Raw genomic sequence first — 18,235 nt, 5'->3', positions numbered from 1 at the left:
CGTCGTAGGCCAAGGGGCTGGCTAGGGGCTGTTTCATTAGCTAAGAGTTATGGGGGGGTGGGGGGGGGGGTTCATTCAGCAGAGCCCCAGCTTCATACTTCTCTCCGTTCAGGTCCCCGCAATGACATCCTCTCCCGCCAGCCAGGAGTCAGCTGAGAGTTGCTTCAGGAGAGGCTGAGAGCCCCAGATTTTCAAAAGAAGTCACTTAATCAAAGCCCTACCAATCAATGAGAATTAATGCGTAAATCCCCAGACCAGGTCCTGATAGTCTTCTGCTCAGCCTGCTGCCTTCAGCAGAAGATCACCTGAAGCTGTTAATTACATCACCGCCCCATCTTTGGTACAGTGTAGACATATATGCCGTCTGATTGACAAAATTGGAAAAAACCTTCTATCACCCCTAAAAGTGCGACACTGAGGCAACCTTCTATCTGTACTTGTCAATGAGCATAAAGTTAAAGTATAAAACTTATAAATCTTTAAAAGACTGAACCCAGCTCAAAGAAAGGAAGAAGAACGATTGTAAGTTTGTGCAATTTATCACCAGGTCAGCTAGATTACAGTGTGTGTTCCCTGTCAGTTATCTTGATCCTGTTATCATACTGAACAACTAACAGGCATCGTTATGTTGCAGCCATAAGAAGAATAAATGGCGAAAAGGTGCAAAACTGTCAAATCTGAGGGTGACACTGTTAGTCTGGCATCGCTGGTTCGATGCCTCATTGTGACTCTCCGCTCGTAAGGTGTTCGCCTCAATCGGGGTCTCTAAATCATTCTTAGAAATGACGGACAAAGGACGATCTGCTCTATACAATATTATACATGCAAGTATTTTGGCCAATGACGATTTGATGTGTTTCTATTGGCATTTGCGTCCGGTTGGGGGGTGCATATAGGGGGCAGCACACTTGTACTCACATATCTCTTGAGAATGTTATGCCGCTCGTGGGGGTCGTCCAGGAAGTTGACGGACATGTCGGAGATGGAGACAGCTGCGGAGGCGGTCAGCGTGACCAGCAGTACCAGGGTGCCCTCGCCTTCCTCCAGCGGCAGCTCTAGCTTGTGAGTGTGCTCTTTACTCAGCATGGACAGGTCTACCTGGCACCTAACGCACATTTACACCGGTAAATCCCCACTGACAAATGAGAATTCAAAATACAGCATACAGCAATACAACTAAAAAGCAAATGCAAACTTTTTGGAAAGAGTTTTGGTTTCATAAAATGGTAAAAGTTGAGCTAAGATTGATAACATTAGGGCAGGTTTGGGTGACTTTGTCATAGTGATGGATCTTCAGCCCTATGCATACAGATGCTTCAGTTAATGAATCCCAGCTGGCCTTAATTGGACATATTACAAGTTAAGAAAAAGTGGGCCCAGCTATGGGAATTCTGGAAGCTTTATCGTGGATCTTAGCTCTGGTGAGGTGTTTCATACCTCGGTCCCCTCCACAATCTGCTATAAGCCACTGAAATCTTTCACTGACTATAAGGAGACACATCTGCTCAAAGCAAAGCACTGAGAAGCCAGAAGGGCTGAACATCAAGCATGTGTTAAGCTTAGATAAGGATAAGGAAATATTCCGACTGATATCTGTCTTTTCAATCATTCACCACAAGAGGGCTGTAGAGAGGTTTGATGGCAGTGAATTCTACAGGGGATGTTATTCCAGAGAGTGAGAGTAGTGTCAGCTGACAGCCACAATCTCATACAGGAAGCGCAGCATGGTGACAACAATGCATTTGTGATTTATGATGCATTTCTGACCCTTCGCTCATGGAGAAGATGACAGAAGTTGCATTTATTAGCTCCAGAGAGACAGAAGAGCATCCTAGTTTGTCTTTGGGGTTAATCACTGGAGCAGATTAATAGTCATGCGGGGTGATGTATATTTTTGCCTTTGACATTTATTGTCAATGCTACAGGCTGATCTGGTTACACAGAAAGTTAAGCGAGCCAATAACGTAACGAATAACTGATCACAGATCTCCTTAGACTGTGGTGATTTTTATCAAATGTGCTCTGCGGTTGTTGATCAATACAAGTCGAAAGACTCAATCTGGAAAAAAAAAAGTCACATCTTAATTTCTTAAAATTCCTTTTATGTATATATTGAGCTTTCCTCTAAATACCAGTTATCTGATTTGTTCCCCCATTTTATTTGAAGATATTAATGCTTGTTTTAATTAAATTTTCCATCACTGAGTTTGTTTTTACATGTTAAATATAAAAATTCCATAAACATATTTTTTTATTTATCATAAATACATCCATTCACATAAACTGTATTGCATGGTATTTTACTAAAAATCATAACAGCTGCTTGAAATTATGTACAGCACCCCCTGCAGGCAGTGTGAGATCACATGACTGCATGATCCCATTTGGTACTCACCTGCCGATGAAGTCATCCTTCTTCCTGGTGTCTCTGTCCCAAACGGTGATGTCAACAATTCCTCCCTGCTCATCATACAGGTGGAAGTCAAACTGCTCCCTCCACTGGGGGTTCAGTGTTTTAGTCATTGTCTGTTACAGCCATGAACAAGGATGCCGTGTTAGCATGTCAATGACGTGACACTCACTGTTTGTGTGCATGGCTATGTGCAAAGGGTAAATAAAGACTCATTTACTGAATAAAAAAACAAGCATGCTAAGAAGCACTTATTTAAATACAGAGGCTCCTCTACTTACGAACTTTCAACTTACGAACTTTTAGACATACGAACAAAGAGGACTGTAAGTCATTGGGCTCTCGTTTCCTGTCCGCAACATCAATTCCGCCCAGTACGACTTCTGGCCGCTACTCCCGCCGCGCAGCAGCGTAGCGTGCGAACTCCCAGCATCCTAGTTCTTTATACTTGCGTATACCCTTAAGATGATGTTGAATAAGGACTTACGAACATTTAAAGTTATGAACGGCCGTTCGGAACGTATCTCATTCGTAAGTAGAGGAGCCTCTGTACATTAGTGAGATACATGTCTAACATCATACAAGTTTTCTGTGACTAGAATTCAAAAGCAACCATCACTGTGGGCCAAAGAAATGGCAGCGGCAGCAGCGGCAGACACCTTGCTCTTGTACTTCTGGTGTCCCAGGCGGAACTTGACGTAGGGGTCGCTCAGGCCGTTGGCGTCCATGGGCGCGAGGTGGCGGCCCTCAATCAGGCTGATGCTGACGATGCCTTGCCACAACTGCGACTTCTTGTGCAGCTCTGACAGCCTCACACTCTGGTGCTGCAGCTTCACGCACGCACAGGCACGCGTGCAAGCACACCAACACACACATCCTCATTAAACACATGTCTGTGACCGAGTCACTCAGCACAGGCTTGTGAACCACACATCCTGCCCATTTTGCCTTCAGTCTACAGCTTCCTTACCAATTAAATTACTGCTCCAATGTCTCTTTCCAGTGCAATACTTGGTAACTTGACAGTTTTCCATTGCTTATTATTTAAAAACAAAAAACAAACTCACTGTATTTCCAAAGACACCGCACAGAACTGAAAACTACCTTGTAGTATACATAAAATGAAATTCAATTAAGCAATATTTCATATACATCATTTAAAATGCTATTATTAAAAGACCACATTGACTGTATCTCTGTACTCTATACTCAGTACTTTATCCAAAATGGGAAAAATTAAAATGACCAAAGACTTCTTTTGTTGCAATGGATAATTTTATTCAAGATTATGGCTTATTAATTAAAGTATAAAAGGTAGCTCTGATTATAGGAATAAAGTTTATTATTCTGTCTTAAGTCAGAAAATAGCACCTATTGGTACAGTTCCACTACTTTAAAATTCCTTCTCTAGTTGAAGACAGAATCTGATTTGCATTATCGGCATCTGAAATATACATCTTTCAGAGTGGGGGGACGATGGAGCGGGAGGTCGACAGGCGGATCGGTGCGGCGTCCGCAGTGATACGGGCACTGTATCGGTCTGTCATGGTGAAGAAGGAGCTGAGCCAAAAGGCGAAGCTCTCGATTTACCAGTCGATCTACGTTCCTACCCTCACCTATGGTTATGAGCTATGGGTAGTGACCGAAAGAACGAGATCGCGAGTGCAAGCGGCCAAAATGAGTTTCCAGCGCAGGGAGGCTGGGCTCTCCCTTAGAGATAGGGTGAGGAGCTCGGTCATTCGGGAGGGACTCAGAGTAGAGTCGCTGCTCCACCGCATTGAGAGGAGCCAGATGAGGTGGCTTGGGCATCTGGTCAGGATGCCTCCTGGACGCCTCCCTAGTGAGGTATTCCGGGCATGTCCCACTGGGAGGAGGCCCCGGGGAAGACCCAGGACACGCTGGAGGGACTATGTCTCTCGGCTGGCCTGGGAACGCCTCGGGATTCCCCCAGAGGAGCTGGATGAAGTGGCCGGGGAGAGGGAAGTCTGGGTTTCCCTGCTGAGACTGCTGCCCCCGCGACCCGACCTCGGATAAGCGGGAGAAAATGGATGGATGGATGGCATCTTTCAAGCCAAAAAACTCCACTAATTGTTCAACACCAAGAGCTCGGTCTTATAAAGATGAGGCTCCGCTCCACTTGTGTCCCCTGCTTAACACAATGGGAAATATCTAATACAGCCACAACAGTCACATCTCCTCCCTATTACCATGCCATGTGCAGATCGGCAGCCCACAGGGCCCTGGGTCCGGAGGTAATTAAACAGGCCTGCCGCTGTTCTGTAGCTGACGATCATTTGTCATATCCACTGCATCCCGAATCTGAAATCGAGGCTGATGAGTGCGAATTTGCCCGATTTAAATCACAGAATGCAGGGAACACAAGCAGAAGACCGAAAAACACTGTGGGTTTGTGAGGCGGACTTTCTGCATCAGCAGAAGGGGAGGGGGCCTGAAATGGCTCCTGTAACATATGGCACTTCTAAGGCACAATAGCATGATTTATGTGCCGTTGTCATCACTGAGGAAAGTCTCTTCCTCCTTGTGTTCATTAGGGACGGCGCACATTAATATTCAGGGGAAGCTGGGCGATGTGGCGATGCTGGGAGGCTGTCAGCCCCCCCGTGCACAGCTACCGCCCCCCCGTGCACAGCCATCGCCCCCAGCCCAGCTGCGGGCTTCATCGTGAGCTACCACCCCACCTGGACCGTGCCGCTGGCTGGCTTTCCTCACACCGGAGCCAGACCGATAGGAGAATTTACACAGTGTATAGTCACCTCCATATTATATTTAGGGTGTGAATAACTGCCATAAAGTGCAAACATAGCATGCAGGGGCATAAGATCTAGGTTTGGGTAATTTCACCTGAGTCGAGTCTGACGTATGGCTCAGTATGTCACTTCAAACCCTGTTAAAGTTGCTTTTTTTCCCAGGGGGGTGGGATTACCTTGCTAGATCTTTTCCAGGTTCTTCTCAACTGCGTCAGCTGTAAAACAAAGAGACAGGGTAGCTGTAAGTTCTCACTAATCGGGAGCAAGCAACCGGCAGCGCTAACCGCTAACCGCTATCGCAGCCCCTCAGCAGCAAAATGTAAGAAGCCATTGATCCAGTCAAGCGTCTTTAAAGTATCAAGAACGGATGCATTCTTAAAGTTTTATGCTACAATGTTTATGTGCAATATGGTAAATGTCCATCGTTCAGAAAATCGTGATACTGTGCATATTTTGTTTTTGATGCTATCTCATTTTCGGCCACTGGGTGGCGATACAGGACAAATGATCATGAACATAATACAGAATTGACTACTTAACAGATATGAGTTTCAAATGACGCGTGTCATATATTTAATTTTGTATAACTTTTCACATTTAAATCTGGAAAATGTATATACAAACTCAACCATATATGTAGTTAGCTAAAGGTGCCACAGAATGTATTTTTCAGTATTTCGATTTGCTCTAAAGTGTCTACACTACATGTGTCAAACTCAAGGGCCGCAGGCCACATCTGGCCCGGTGTACAGTTATACCCGGCTCGCAAGATCATTTTATATACAGTATCTTTTTTTAATGGCCCGGCGATATGAAGCGCTGATAACACACAAACTACAAATCCCATAATGCAGCACAACAGGCTACCTGCGATCATTCCCGCGTCAATTACGTCAAATCAATCAAGCGTCTGTTGATGTATACAACCCTAATTTCAAGTTAAAGCTAGCCCCTAACAATGGCCAAGAGAAAAGTTGGCTCTGAAAACAGAGCCTTTCAAAACCGGGGCCTGTACTACGAAGCGGGGTTACTGACTTATCGGGGTAACTTGTCGGTAGTCTGGGCGAAACGTAAATGAACTAATATGTAGTCTATTTAAACTGTGGTAGCTTAAATTCGACCAGCTGGCATAAGGGCAAAGAAAATTGAATGTTATAATTTGTTATTATTTTAACTTTTCGCTTTATATTTTCAGGTTTTTTTGCAGCATATTCACATTTTGAATTTGTATAATTTTGACAGGAGATATTTTTATAGAGAGCAAAATAAGTTATTTTAAGTTTATTTATTTTGGAATATTGTATCCTGCCTGTTTCGATTCATATTTATGTTCAAAAAACGTTTAGTTTTAGTCAAATCAATAGATGTTTATCCTGTTCAGCCTGCAACCTAAAGTGTGCTTTGAGTCTTGGCCCCCTGTGCGATTGAGTTTGACACCCCTGGTCTACACGGAAGGTATATGAACATGGTTTGATCAAGAAAATGCTCAGAAGTGGTTTTGCAATCGAATGGTTTGGTCCTAGAATGAAACAGGCCACTTTTTGTAGGCTCTTTAATATGTTGATGAGCTCTACTCTGATTGGTTGGTTTACAGTGAGGCACTACAGTGGCTCATACAGAACCAATATCTCTGCAGTCACACATTTCGATCAACAACAGACCACATTTACATATACTGTACAGTATATCAGTGGTCCTGAAAGATTATAATGGACCTGAGAAATTCCTATGGCCATCATAGCGCGACACATTACTCACGTGTCTGTGGTCATGCTGGTCTAAACATACAGCGCTGCCACTCTCACAAATTATAGCACATTCAATTATGTGCAGTACATAATACTTGATAATGATAATAAACAACTATGTTACTAATTTATATATTCACTAAACTGTACTTTTTATCGTTGTTTTAAAGTGTATGCTTTCTACTTTGCCATATGTAACTGTAACACTACGTTAGCATACTCATAACTTTGTTTTTAGCATTGTAACAAGAACATCGTAATTATTTTGCATCTCAGTCAACAAGCAATTTTAGGATACTAGCTTCATCATGCAATTTTTACGAAGAACTCCATACAGCAAACTGAGCAGCTCCTAAATGCATTGTTTGTAATGAATTTGGACTTCTTGATTTTTTAAAATTCAATATCGATTACATTTTTATTTAGCTAACTAAAAGTATGCTACAAACAGTACAGAAGCCTCTTTTCAATGTCAGTATCACATAATGCTGTTTACTACTCCCCTGCTAATCTGGGGAATGTTTCCCAAAAGCATAGTTGCTAACAAGATTAGCAACTTACTGTACATACAGGGGTTGGACAATGAAACTGAAACACTGCTCAAAATAGCGTTTGAGGTTCACGCCTACATATGATCAGTCTTCACTGATCGTGCATTCCATCAGTAAGAGTGTGAAGGTCGAATTAGCAGAGCAATAGTACAGCTGTAGATAAAATATTGCAATCCACACAACATAATGGGAGACATATCAGAGCTCAAAAGAGTAAAAAATGTTGGTGTGCATTTTCATTGGTGCATCTGTGACCAGGACAGCAAGTCTTTGCAGTGTACCAAGAGCCACACCCTGGAGCCACAATATCCAGGGTAATGTTGGCATACTACCATGAAGGATGGACCACATCCAACAGGAGTAACTGTGGACGCAAGAGGAAGCTGTCTGACAGGGACGTCTGGGCACTAACCCGGAATGTATCCAAAAAACATACAACCATAGCTGCCAAACTCACGGCAGAATTAAATGCACACCTCAACTATAAGGTTTCCACCAAAACTGTTCATCAGGAGCTCCACAGGGTCAATATTCATGGTTGGACTACTATAGCCAAACCTTTGGTCACTTGTGCCAATGCCGAACGTCAGTTTCAATGCTGGCAGCAGCGCAAATCTTGGGCTGTAGATAATGTGAAACATGCATTGTTCTCTGATGAGTCCACCTTCACTGTCTTCCCCACATCTGGGAGAGTTACAGTGGATAAGCCCCAAAGTGGCTGACCACCTGGACTGTTGTGAACCCAGAGTGCAGTACAGGGGAGGATCAGTGAGGATTTGGGCTGCAATATCAGGGCATTCCCTAGGCCCACTGCTTGTTCTAGATGGGCGTGTCACTGCCAAGGACTACTGAACCATTCTGGATGACCATGTGGACCCAATGGTTCAAACATTGTACCCTGAAGGAGATGTCGTGTATTAGGACAGCAGGACTGGTGACTGGTGAATATGAAAGTGAAGTTGAACATCTTCCACTGCTTGTACAGTCACCAGATCTGAATATTACTGAGCCACTTTGGGGTGTTTTGCAGGAGCGATTCAGGACACATTTTCCTCCACCAGCATCACGTAGTGACCTGAACACTGTTCAGCAAGAGGAATAGCTCCAAATCTCTCTGGCCACTGTGCAGGACATGAATCTGTCATTCCCAAGACAATCTGATGGTGCATTGGCCACAAAGGGAGGCCCAACACCAGACTAATAAATGACTGTATTGTTTATAACTTGGTGTTTCAGTTTCATTGTCCAAACCCTGTAGCTGAAACCATGCAACTAAATGGTAGCAGGTAGTAAAGTAACAGGTCTGAATTCCCATTGAAATTTGCCAGAATCCCATTTCGAAATTCATTTCTCGATACGACCCTGCAATGAAGGAAAAAAAGTTTGCTAGGAGTAAGCTCAGAGGACCAATCAGGTAAAGTTCAGCTTGTTAGGCGGCAGCTCAGAGGACCAATCAGGTAAAGTTCAGCTTGTTAGGCGGCAGCTCAGAGGACCAATCAGGTAAAGTTCAGCTTGTTAGGCGGCAGCTCAGAGGACCAATCAGGTAAAGTTCAGCTTGTTAGGCGGGAGCACAGAGGACCAATCAGGTAAAGTTCAGCTTGTTAGGCGGCAGCTCAGAGGACCAATCAGGTAAAGTTCAGCTTGTTAGGCGGTAGCTCAGAGGACCAATCAGATAAAGTTCAGCTTGTTCGGCGGGAGCTCAGAGGACCAATAAGGTAAAGTTCAGCTTGTTAGGTGGCAGTTCAGAGGACCAATCAGGTACAGTTCGGTTTGTTAGGCAGCAGCTCAGTGAACCAATCAGGTACAGTTCAGCTTGTTAGGCGGCAGTTCAGAGGACCAATCAGGTAAAGTTCAGCTTGATAGGCAGCAGCTCAGAGGACCAATGAGGACCGATACTGTCACACTCACTGTCATTATATAAGTTCTCCAACAAAAGGGTATCCTGATTTTCACTTGCATAGTTTAGCACCCACCAAAAGCAAGGGTAAGCTCACGATTTCGGGGCATCTGACTAAGTGCTGATAAGGAGTCACAATGACAGCAGAATGAAACACGCTCATTCATACATGGACACTAGATTCTCTTTTAAAGCCAATTTGTTTTGGCAGTGCCAGTGTCAGTATAATAGTATGAAAAACTTTCAGGGACATTTCAGTAACAAACAAGTTCTTGCACTTACTTTTACAGCTTCTGACCTTTAATGCCCTTTTGAAACCAGGGGTGGGGGAGGGGGGAACACTTACGGCTTCTCGGAAGTCCCCCTCCTTGGGTGACAGGGTGACAGCCAGCTGAAGGCTCCCCAAATTGTGTCCAGGGTGCTGGGGGTCCTTCAGATCCAGGGTCACATCCAGTGTCCTGCAGCAGCAACAGTGGAGCAGTGACACCCCCATTTCCACCCCTAGAGGTGTAATAGACCCACTAGTTCATTATTAATATGTCATATATGTCACAATAATTCACAGACCTTTATGTCTGCCCCGCGTCGGACTTTCTCATTCGCATTCAGCGTTCTTTTCCATTATATTACCCACTGTCAGACACTGCTGTGTATATATAAGCATTTTCAAAAAAAAACAAACTAGCTGACTTGCAATACAGTAAAATTATACTGAATACTGAAAAAGAAGAACTTTCATGTACAGAAATAATTACAGGTAAACAAATATTCTATAAGAATGTTTTAAAATCATGCCTGGGGATATTCGGTGTTGATTAATAACATGCATATTTTATAGCTGAGCTATGAGCTGTGTGATTTACCGCCAGGCTAAGGAGATGAGCAACTACATCTCCAACATTTAATATCAACCCTCAACCAGAAAAATGGAACAGAAAATGGAAAAGTCAATATGGATGGAAAGATGGATTATCATTTGTATACATTGCAGGGTTGGGATGCTTAATTTTAACCAATCAAATGCATACTGAAAAGCATGTTTGATTAAAATAAATAAATAAATAAAATTAAAAAGTTTACTGTGTGCTGTTGTTTTTCTTCCATTCTTTGCAAATAAAAGTAAATCTCCCAAATGGAAAACCTGGAGTGTAATTGGATAATTCAGAAACAGTGAAGAAAACTAATCCTTTTATGATATTATAGAACAGCCTACATAGGCAGAATTGTGCCTGCGAGAAAAAATAAGAATAATGACGACTAGCTGAGTGGAAAAAATGCAGAAAAATAAGATTGAAGTGGAAGAGGGGAGAAAAGGCAGAGGAAAGGGGCTGTGAGTCATGACAGGAAGCCAACCTGGTGAGCTCCAGAGATTCCAGATAGAGGAGCGCGGAGCCCATGAAGTCATCCTGAAGGCCGAAGTCATAGTCGAAGACCTGCAGAACATCAAGGAACGTCACGCTTTGCAAGTTACATTCAGGAAACAACAGTTATTAGGGGTGGTGGTGGCTCTGAGTCTTGATAGGAGGGTCACCCACTGAAATCCACTGGCCAGCAGACCGAGGCCACCTCTGGGCCCTTGAGCGAGGCCACCTCTGGGCCCTTGAGCGAGGCCACCTCTGGGCCCTTGAGGGAGGCCACCTCTGGGCCCTTGAGGGAGGTCACCTCTGGGCCCTTGAGGAAGGTCACCTCTGGGCCCTTGAGGGAGGTCACCTCTGGGCCCTTGAGGAAGGTCACCTCTGGGCCCTTGAGCGAGGCCACCTCTGGGCCCTTGAGGGAGGCCACCTCTGGGCCCTTGAGGAAGGTCACCTCTGGGCCCTTGAGGGAGGTCACCTCTGGGCCCTTGAGGGAGGCCACCTCTGAGCCCTTGAGGAAGGTCACCTCTGGGCCCTTGAGGGAGGCCACCTCTGAGCCCTTGAGGAAGGTCACCTCTGGGCCCTTGAGGAAGGTCACCTCTGGGCCCTTGAGGGAGGCCACCTCTGGGCCCTTGAGGAAGGTCACCTCTGGGCCCTTGAGGAAGGTCACCTCTGGGCCCTTGAGGGAGGTCACCTCTGGGCCCTTGAGGGAGGCCACCTCTGAGCCCTTGAGGGAGGTCACCTCTGGGCCCTTAATGAAGGTCACCTCTGGGCCCTTGAGGGAGGCCACCTCTGGACCCTTGAGGGAGGTCACCTCTGGGCCCTTGAGGGAGGTCACCTCTGGGCCCTTGAGGGAGGTCACCTCTGGGCCCTTGAGGGAGGCCCTTGACCCCCCATTGCCCCACGCAAGTCAGAGACTGCACTGAGACCCCAAAACCTGCTCACAGTGCCTCCTGTCTGAGTGCCTCATGCAGAGCAAGATGGGACAGGCGAAAACACAATTCTCCCATATGGAAGGACGATGCATCACTGTTATAATCCCAGACACTGTTCCATACATAAAATGCCAATTAATCAATGCCTTTTTGGTGAATTAATAAAAATGCAGTTACTTTGCATTTGTTGCAATAGTAGTACTTTGAAAGTAAATTAATGCCTGTTAGTTACAATAATAAAAGTAGAAGCTATTTATTGACTTTGTTATGTTAGTAAAACACTAGTTTTTTATGCCTGTTTGTTACATACAGTAAGTGAAATGGCAGCTAATGCCTGTCTGCTAGAACAGTAAATTGGCAGATGATTCCCTGTCAGTCACATCCATGAACTGGGAGTTTCTCTGCTGCTCTTACTCTGAAAATGCCACAAACTGCCTGTGTGCTTCTTCTGTGCAAGAATATTCTACCTACTTAAACTTCTGTTTATCCTTGAATTGATTAATAAGGTAATATCGAGACTTTGGGTACTGGTCTAATGATGACAAATATCCCTCCAAGTTCAAACAGCAATAAAATAAGCAACACAATAAGATAAAAATCAATAAACGAAACGGATAATAGAACCCCTATTAATAACTTTCAAAATGACAAAAAAAAATTACCTCATATAAACAGCAGGTGGAGCCATTGCCCACAAAATTCTAAATAAATCGATTTATTTATAGTCTAACCTTTCGGTTTACCCAACTTACATAAATGATGTGATAACATGCAGTAGTGGTACTTCTATTCTTTTCATGTTATTAAGTTTGGGGGGGGGGGGTGTTAGTGTCATGTGGTTTTTGTTGACAATCAAAGAGCAGTATAAAAGGAGACGGACGGCTTAGCAAAAAGCAGCTGCCGTCACAGAGACTGGACATGTGGCCGGATTTAAACCTTAAAAATGCTGTGAGGTACATAGGGAAAATGTTTTGCAAGTATTTTGACAAACGGGGTGTATAAAGAAGCAGGAGATATGTTAAGACAACATGACAGCCATCTCCATGAGTGAATGATAGCACAGTTATGCAGTGTTCTGAGTTATGGTGAGTGGGTTAACTAGCTAGAGCCTGACATAGTTAGAAAGGCTGAAGAATATAACCTAGAGAGACATTGGCTCGAGGCAGCAGTTCACCCCATGCCCCTGATTGGCGATAACGGGTTCCCCATGCCCCCGTTTGGCGGTAAGGGGTTCTCCATGCTCCTGATTGGCAGTAACGGGTTCCCCATGCTCCTGATTGGCAGTAACGGGTACCCCATGCCCCTGTTTGGCAGTAAGGGGTTCCCCATGCTCCTGATTGGCGGTAACGGGTTCCCCATGCCCCTGTTTGGCGGTAAGGGGTTCCCCATGCTCCTGATTGGCAGTAACGGGTTCCCCATGCTACTGTTTGGCGGTAAGGGGTTCCCCATGCCCCTGATTGGCAGTAACGGGTTCCCCATGCCCCTGTTTGGCAGTAACGGGTTCCCCATGCTCCTGATTGGCGGTAACCGCTTCCCCATGCCCCTGTTTGGCGGTAACGGGTTCCCCATACCCCTGTTCCCCCCTCCCATAACTAGTCCTCCAGGGGCATCCTCATGACATTCACCCTGCTGTCCGGCATTGCTGCCTTCCTGTTCTGCACTTGCTGATGCACTTTCCTTATCTCCTCCCTCCTTATGGGGCTGAACCACTGGGGTCCAGATACAGGGGAGCTCCCTGCCATCCCATCAGTCTGCCTGTGTTTCTGCCTGATACTGCCTGCCTGAGCCCCCCCTTCCAACTTGCTGTTGTCCTGAGCCACCTCATACCTGACCATCTCCCCGCCTACCTATCCGTGCTGTCCCGCCATATGCCTGAATTTACGTTGTGCTGAATTATGTAAACTTGTAGTACCCAGTACTGACCAGGCGAGGGCGCGCTTCCGCCAGTGTCGCCAACTTTGGTCAGCTGGCTGGCATGAGATTTTCAATTCAAGATAAGTCTGCACACACACGCATTTACATGTAATAGTTTTATTACCTTGTAAATAGTCTGTAGGGTTTGCAAACGACTCCCACACTTTTGATGTAGCTTATTTTAGCTTTATAATAGAATAATATAGATTTGCCGTAAGATTTCTTCCATGACCGTGAGAGTCTGAAAGCCTCAGTGATCTAGAAAATTTTGCAGGGGTCTGCAACAGGAACACATTCTTTCAGATGCGCAGCTATACACATACAATCTATAAAATGTTTATTATCATTTACACTGTACTTATATTGACTATCATAATAATGATCCCGCGTTTATTCCGTGACTTAAGGGATCAGTGTCGCGTGACTATGTCCCGCGCCGCTACTCCTCTCCGCTCCCGGATGCGCAGCTCCAGTTCAGCCTCATATCCTACGTTTCCAACGCAGTTTAAAAAGACACACGGACTTTTTAACACTTTTGGTATGCGAAGGGATCAGTGTATGTGAATGTCTGTTATAATGGCAGTACCCAGCCAGGGCTTGCTGGTTATACTTTTAGACAGTGCCGTGTCCGTGAGTGTGTGTGTATTGTTTATATAGTACATTGTGGGGACCAAATGTCCCCCATAATGTAACAAAAACCTATTATTTTGACGTTGTGGGGACCATTTTTAGGTCCATACAAAGATCTGTGAATGCAATCAAAAAACCAAAAATTTTGTTTGATTACTTACGGTTAAGGTTGGGGCTGGGTCGGGGTTAAGGTCGTCATGTTGTGATTAGAATTTTCCCCATAGAAATGATTGGAGAGTCCCCACAAAGCACAAAGATATAATTACAAACCTGTGTGTGTGTGTGTGTGTGTGTGTGGGGGGGGGGGGGGGTCAAGCCCAGTATTATTGACCATCCCGATATTTTAAAATATAAATATCGCATATTGTTTTCTTAGATGTCGCCCATGCCTACAAAAATGCAGACAGGACATAATTTACTACCTAATAACTATGTTTACATCAGGGTTGTTTACTCTTACATACACGTAAATGCGTGTGCATGTGTGTGCAGACTCTCGTATTGAAGATCTCAAGCCAGCCAGCTGACCAAAGCTGGCAGCTCTACTACATAATTAGAAAGCAATATTTTAACGTTACCTGACAGCCGCTGAAGTTCGAAGCCCGTGGGCCATGCCATGCCGAAAGGAAAGGAAGGGGAGTCGGGGCCAAAGTAGAACATACCATCATTTACCGGAGGGGTAGCCTACATAGTACTCTGAGCTGCGTAAATTGTATAGATTTACGTGCTTTCATTCTCGACAGCTCATATAAAACTTAATTATTAATCATGTTGAGCTTGATTTATACAATAGTTACATCGCTGAAAACTGGGGAGGCAACCCAAAGGAGGGGCTGCGGGCTGTCGTCCCACAGAATTACCATATGTTTTTGACCCCCTCTAGGGAAGTTTTTCATTGTCACTGTCATCTCAGGGTTACTCTCTGGGGACATGCAAAGTGCTTCGTGAAAATGCTCCTCATAAGGTGAATTATTTAGTAAACACTTTTGTTCAAAGCGAGTAGGTGTTACAGCCCGGTGTTACGGCCCGGTGTTACGGCCTGGTGTTATGGCACAGTGTTACGGCCCGGTGTTATGGCACGGTGTTACGGCCCGGTGTTACGGCCTGGTGTTATGGCACAGTGTTACGGCCCGGTGCTATGGCTGGCTGCTGATTGCTATCAGTCGCTCTCCTTCACGCAGGTTCGTCTCTGATCGCTGCTTAATTGAGTGCCCTTGGGGAGGAGGCATTATCGGCCTGGGAGCCTTACGATAGCTAAAGATTTCAGCTGCTGTTTTTGGCTTGTTGTGTCCTTACATACATGCACGCTGATTCCATAGCCGTCCATCCAACACCTTCCTCTCACACTGATATACTGACAGGCCAGGCACATCTTGTCTGTTATTTTTAATCCTTAATAACCCTTAATAATAATAAATAATAAAGGCTGTTTTGTAATTACTTGTTATGACGGTGCCCCTTTTGTTATGGCCTTGAGCCAGGTCATGACACAGCAGTGAGGAGAACTTGGGGTCTGACGGCAGAGTCAGGCAGCTCCCAGCACTCCTGGAGTATTCAGGTTTAATGGCTGCGCTCCAGGGCCCTGTGGTGATGTGCTTACTCTGCCAGCCCAGGGATTCAAACCCATAACCCTACAGTAGGGCTGAACGATACTGGAAAAATTCACATTGGGATATTTAAAATTTTTTCAATAAAGACAAAACAACAAATTAGTTAAAAATGTACCTAAAATGAACTATAGACAAATAGAACCAGTTATTATCTAACAACAGAGTTTGTCAAAGAAGTTTGTGGTGTTGTCATGAGTTGTGCCAACAGACACAAAACAGTGGTGACCAGAGGCGACTATAGAGACACTGGGGGCCCCAGGCAAAACACTGCATGGGCCCCCCAACACCCCCCACCCGATATGGTAAAATGGCCGTCATTTTAGTGTGAAATCTAAATTAATAATATCAACAAAGGGAATTTAATAAACACAATTCCTTTATTTTTACTTGATTGTGAAAAGGAGAATACACAAATAAAGCAGATTTATCACTGCAATATACTATGTAATCAGACCAGCTCGAGGGCCACGGGCAATCGCCTGCCTTGTCTGCCCTGCCTCTGGTGCTGTCAAATCACTTATTTTTGTTAAATATCTCACAAATGTGCCACACTGTCTGACTGAGTGCAGCACCAAGGACGAGAATGGTCATGCTAATCTCGGAGAGCTCTTACAAAATCAGTGGACATAAACTTTAGACTGATGAATTTTTTCAAACATACACTAGATAATCTTGGAAAGGCTCAGTCACTAACACTGGAAAGGCTCAGTCACTAACACTGGAAAGGCTCAGTCACTAACACTGGAAAGCTTGCTAACTTTTGTTTCCGGCGACAGTTTTTGTATAATGTTTTTGTGTAATTTATTGATGGTCTCACCCAAGGGGACGATCGGCGATGTGCCGACTGCATTTACAGTCATGCAGTGTCGACATTAACATCACACATCATACAGGCCTTTAGATCCTTACAGACACAGGTACAGATGCTTAAGCTACACACATCCCAGCCCTACTGGGAAGCTGCTGCCCAGTGTCTATGTTCAAGGAAGCCCTTTTGCTGTTCACTGGAAAAAAAGCTTTTTGAACTCAGTGCAGAACTTTTTTCTGAAAGTTGTTTGAAACCCATTTTATCTTCACAAAATCATACAAATTTAAACCTGTGAATGTTCATTTCAGCTCGCGCTGCCAGCTTCATCACAGCATCCAAGACATTTATGTCTGTCCTTGAGACTCGTTTGACTTGCTGCCATCACTTTTCTCAAGTGTTTTTTTTTTTTTTTAAACTAGCGCAACTTACGTATTTCGTGGGTAGATACGTTTCCTGTAGGTTTTCCAGCTACATTCACTACATAACAGCATGACAGAAGGACACCTGCCTGTCACTGCTGCTCAGAGTGGTTTTAATTGCCTTGGATCGCATCCACTGCCTCTCCTGTTTGTTACACTTTTCACAAGCTTTATGCCAGAGTCTTCTTTGTCTCTTGTCACTGTCACAGATCGGCAGAGAAGACACACCTTCCCCATCTGTGTGAGATAACGACTTTTGCCGTGGCTTAATCCATCCAGCCACACACCGCATTTTCACGGTTAGACAAAATGCGTGTCTGGTACTGTTCTAAAAGACTGTTCTAAAAACTTTAAATCGATCATTTTCGCTTGGAGCTAATTAGAGTGCAACGACAAGGCATAATGTTGGTTATTTAGTTAACCAATAAAAAACATGTATGTTTGAGGCAAATTAAGGCAATAGTGTGAAAGATGTGTTTTAGAATTTTTTGAGGACAAAATCATTTTCAAAGTTAAAGTGAAAAAAGTGACAACCAGCACAACAAAAAGAAATTCTGGAAAAATCTCCCCACGAGTTATTAGTGCTATCAGTTTTAGTATTTGCTCCACATAAGGTAAATGTTTTATGCATATGATTAGCTGTTTAAATGTAAGGTAAATGTTTTATGCATATGATTAGCTGTTTGACCCAGTAATAATGTCCCAGATGCTTGGGGGACGGGGGCTCTGAGAAATACCATATATTGAGGTGGTTTTCTTTAAAAACTTTTTCAAACAAGGCTATTGTTGCTGTGATTAGTCACAGGGAAAAATACTTGGGAAAAAAATATGTGACACTTGGAAACCAGCAGTGGCCTGGATTAGCAAAAGCATTGTTAACTGATACATGTTTTAACCCTAGATGTACTGGGAGGAGACGGCCGGCTCTGTGTTTAATGAACGCAGGTAGATGTACAGTACTGAGAGGAGACGGCCGGCTCTGTGTTTAATGAACGCAGGTAGATGTACTGGGAGGAGACGGCCGGCTCTGTGTTTAATGAACGCAGGTAGATGTACTGGGAGGAGACGGCCAGTTCTGTGTTTAATGAACACAGGTAGATGTACTGAGAGGAGACGGCCGGCTCTGTGTTTAATGAACGCAGGTAGATGTACTGAGAGGAGACGGCCGGCTCTGTGTTTAATGAACGCAGGTA

General features: G+C 44.5%; 1 protein-coding gene across 9 annotated transcripts in view; it reads right to left on the bottom strand.

The window, feature by feature from the left end:
* The window catches only part of LOC111860033 (multiple C2 and transmembrane domain-containing protein 1-like), a 139,435-nt gene that overhangs the window by 60,586 nt on the left and 60,614 nt on the right, over nt 1-18,235 (bottom strand). For all 9 annotated transcript variants that reach the window (XM_023843310.2, XM_023843299.2, XM_023843336.2 and 6 more), the window contains exons 4-9: nt 10,728-10,807; nt 9,721-9,832; nt 5,355-5,393; nt 3,070-3,240; nt 2,396-2,526; nt 919-1,105 (exon numbers count right to left, since the gene is read on the bottom strand). In XM_023843310.2, the coding sequence (XP_023699078.2) occupies nt 919-1,105; nt 2,396-2,526; nt 3,070-3,240; nt 5,355-5,393; nt 9,721-9,832; nt 10,728-10,807 (720 nt within the window). The remainder of the gene's footprint in view (nt 1-918; nt 1,106-2,395; nt 2,527-3,069; nt 3,241-5,354; nt 5,394-9,720; nt 9,833-10,727; nt 10,808-18,235) is intronic.

Source organism: Paramormyrops kingsleyae, chromosome 7, assembly GCF_048594095.1.
Source record: "Paramormyrops kingsleyae isolate MSU_618 chromosome 7, PKINGS_0.4, whole genome shotgun sequence".
NCBI classification, from domain to species: Eukaryota; Metazoa; Chordata; class Actinopteri; order Osteoglossiformes; family Mormyridae; genus Paramormyrops; species Paramormyrops kingsleyae.
Note: the sequence above shows the minus strand (reverse complement) of the source record. Positions and strands in the feature narration are given on the sequence as shown.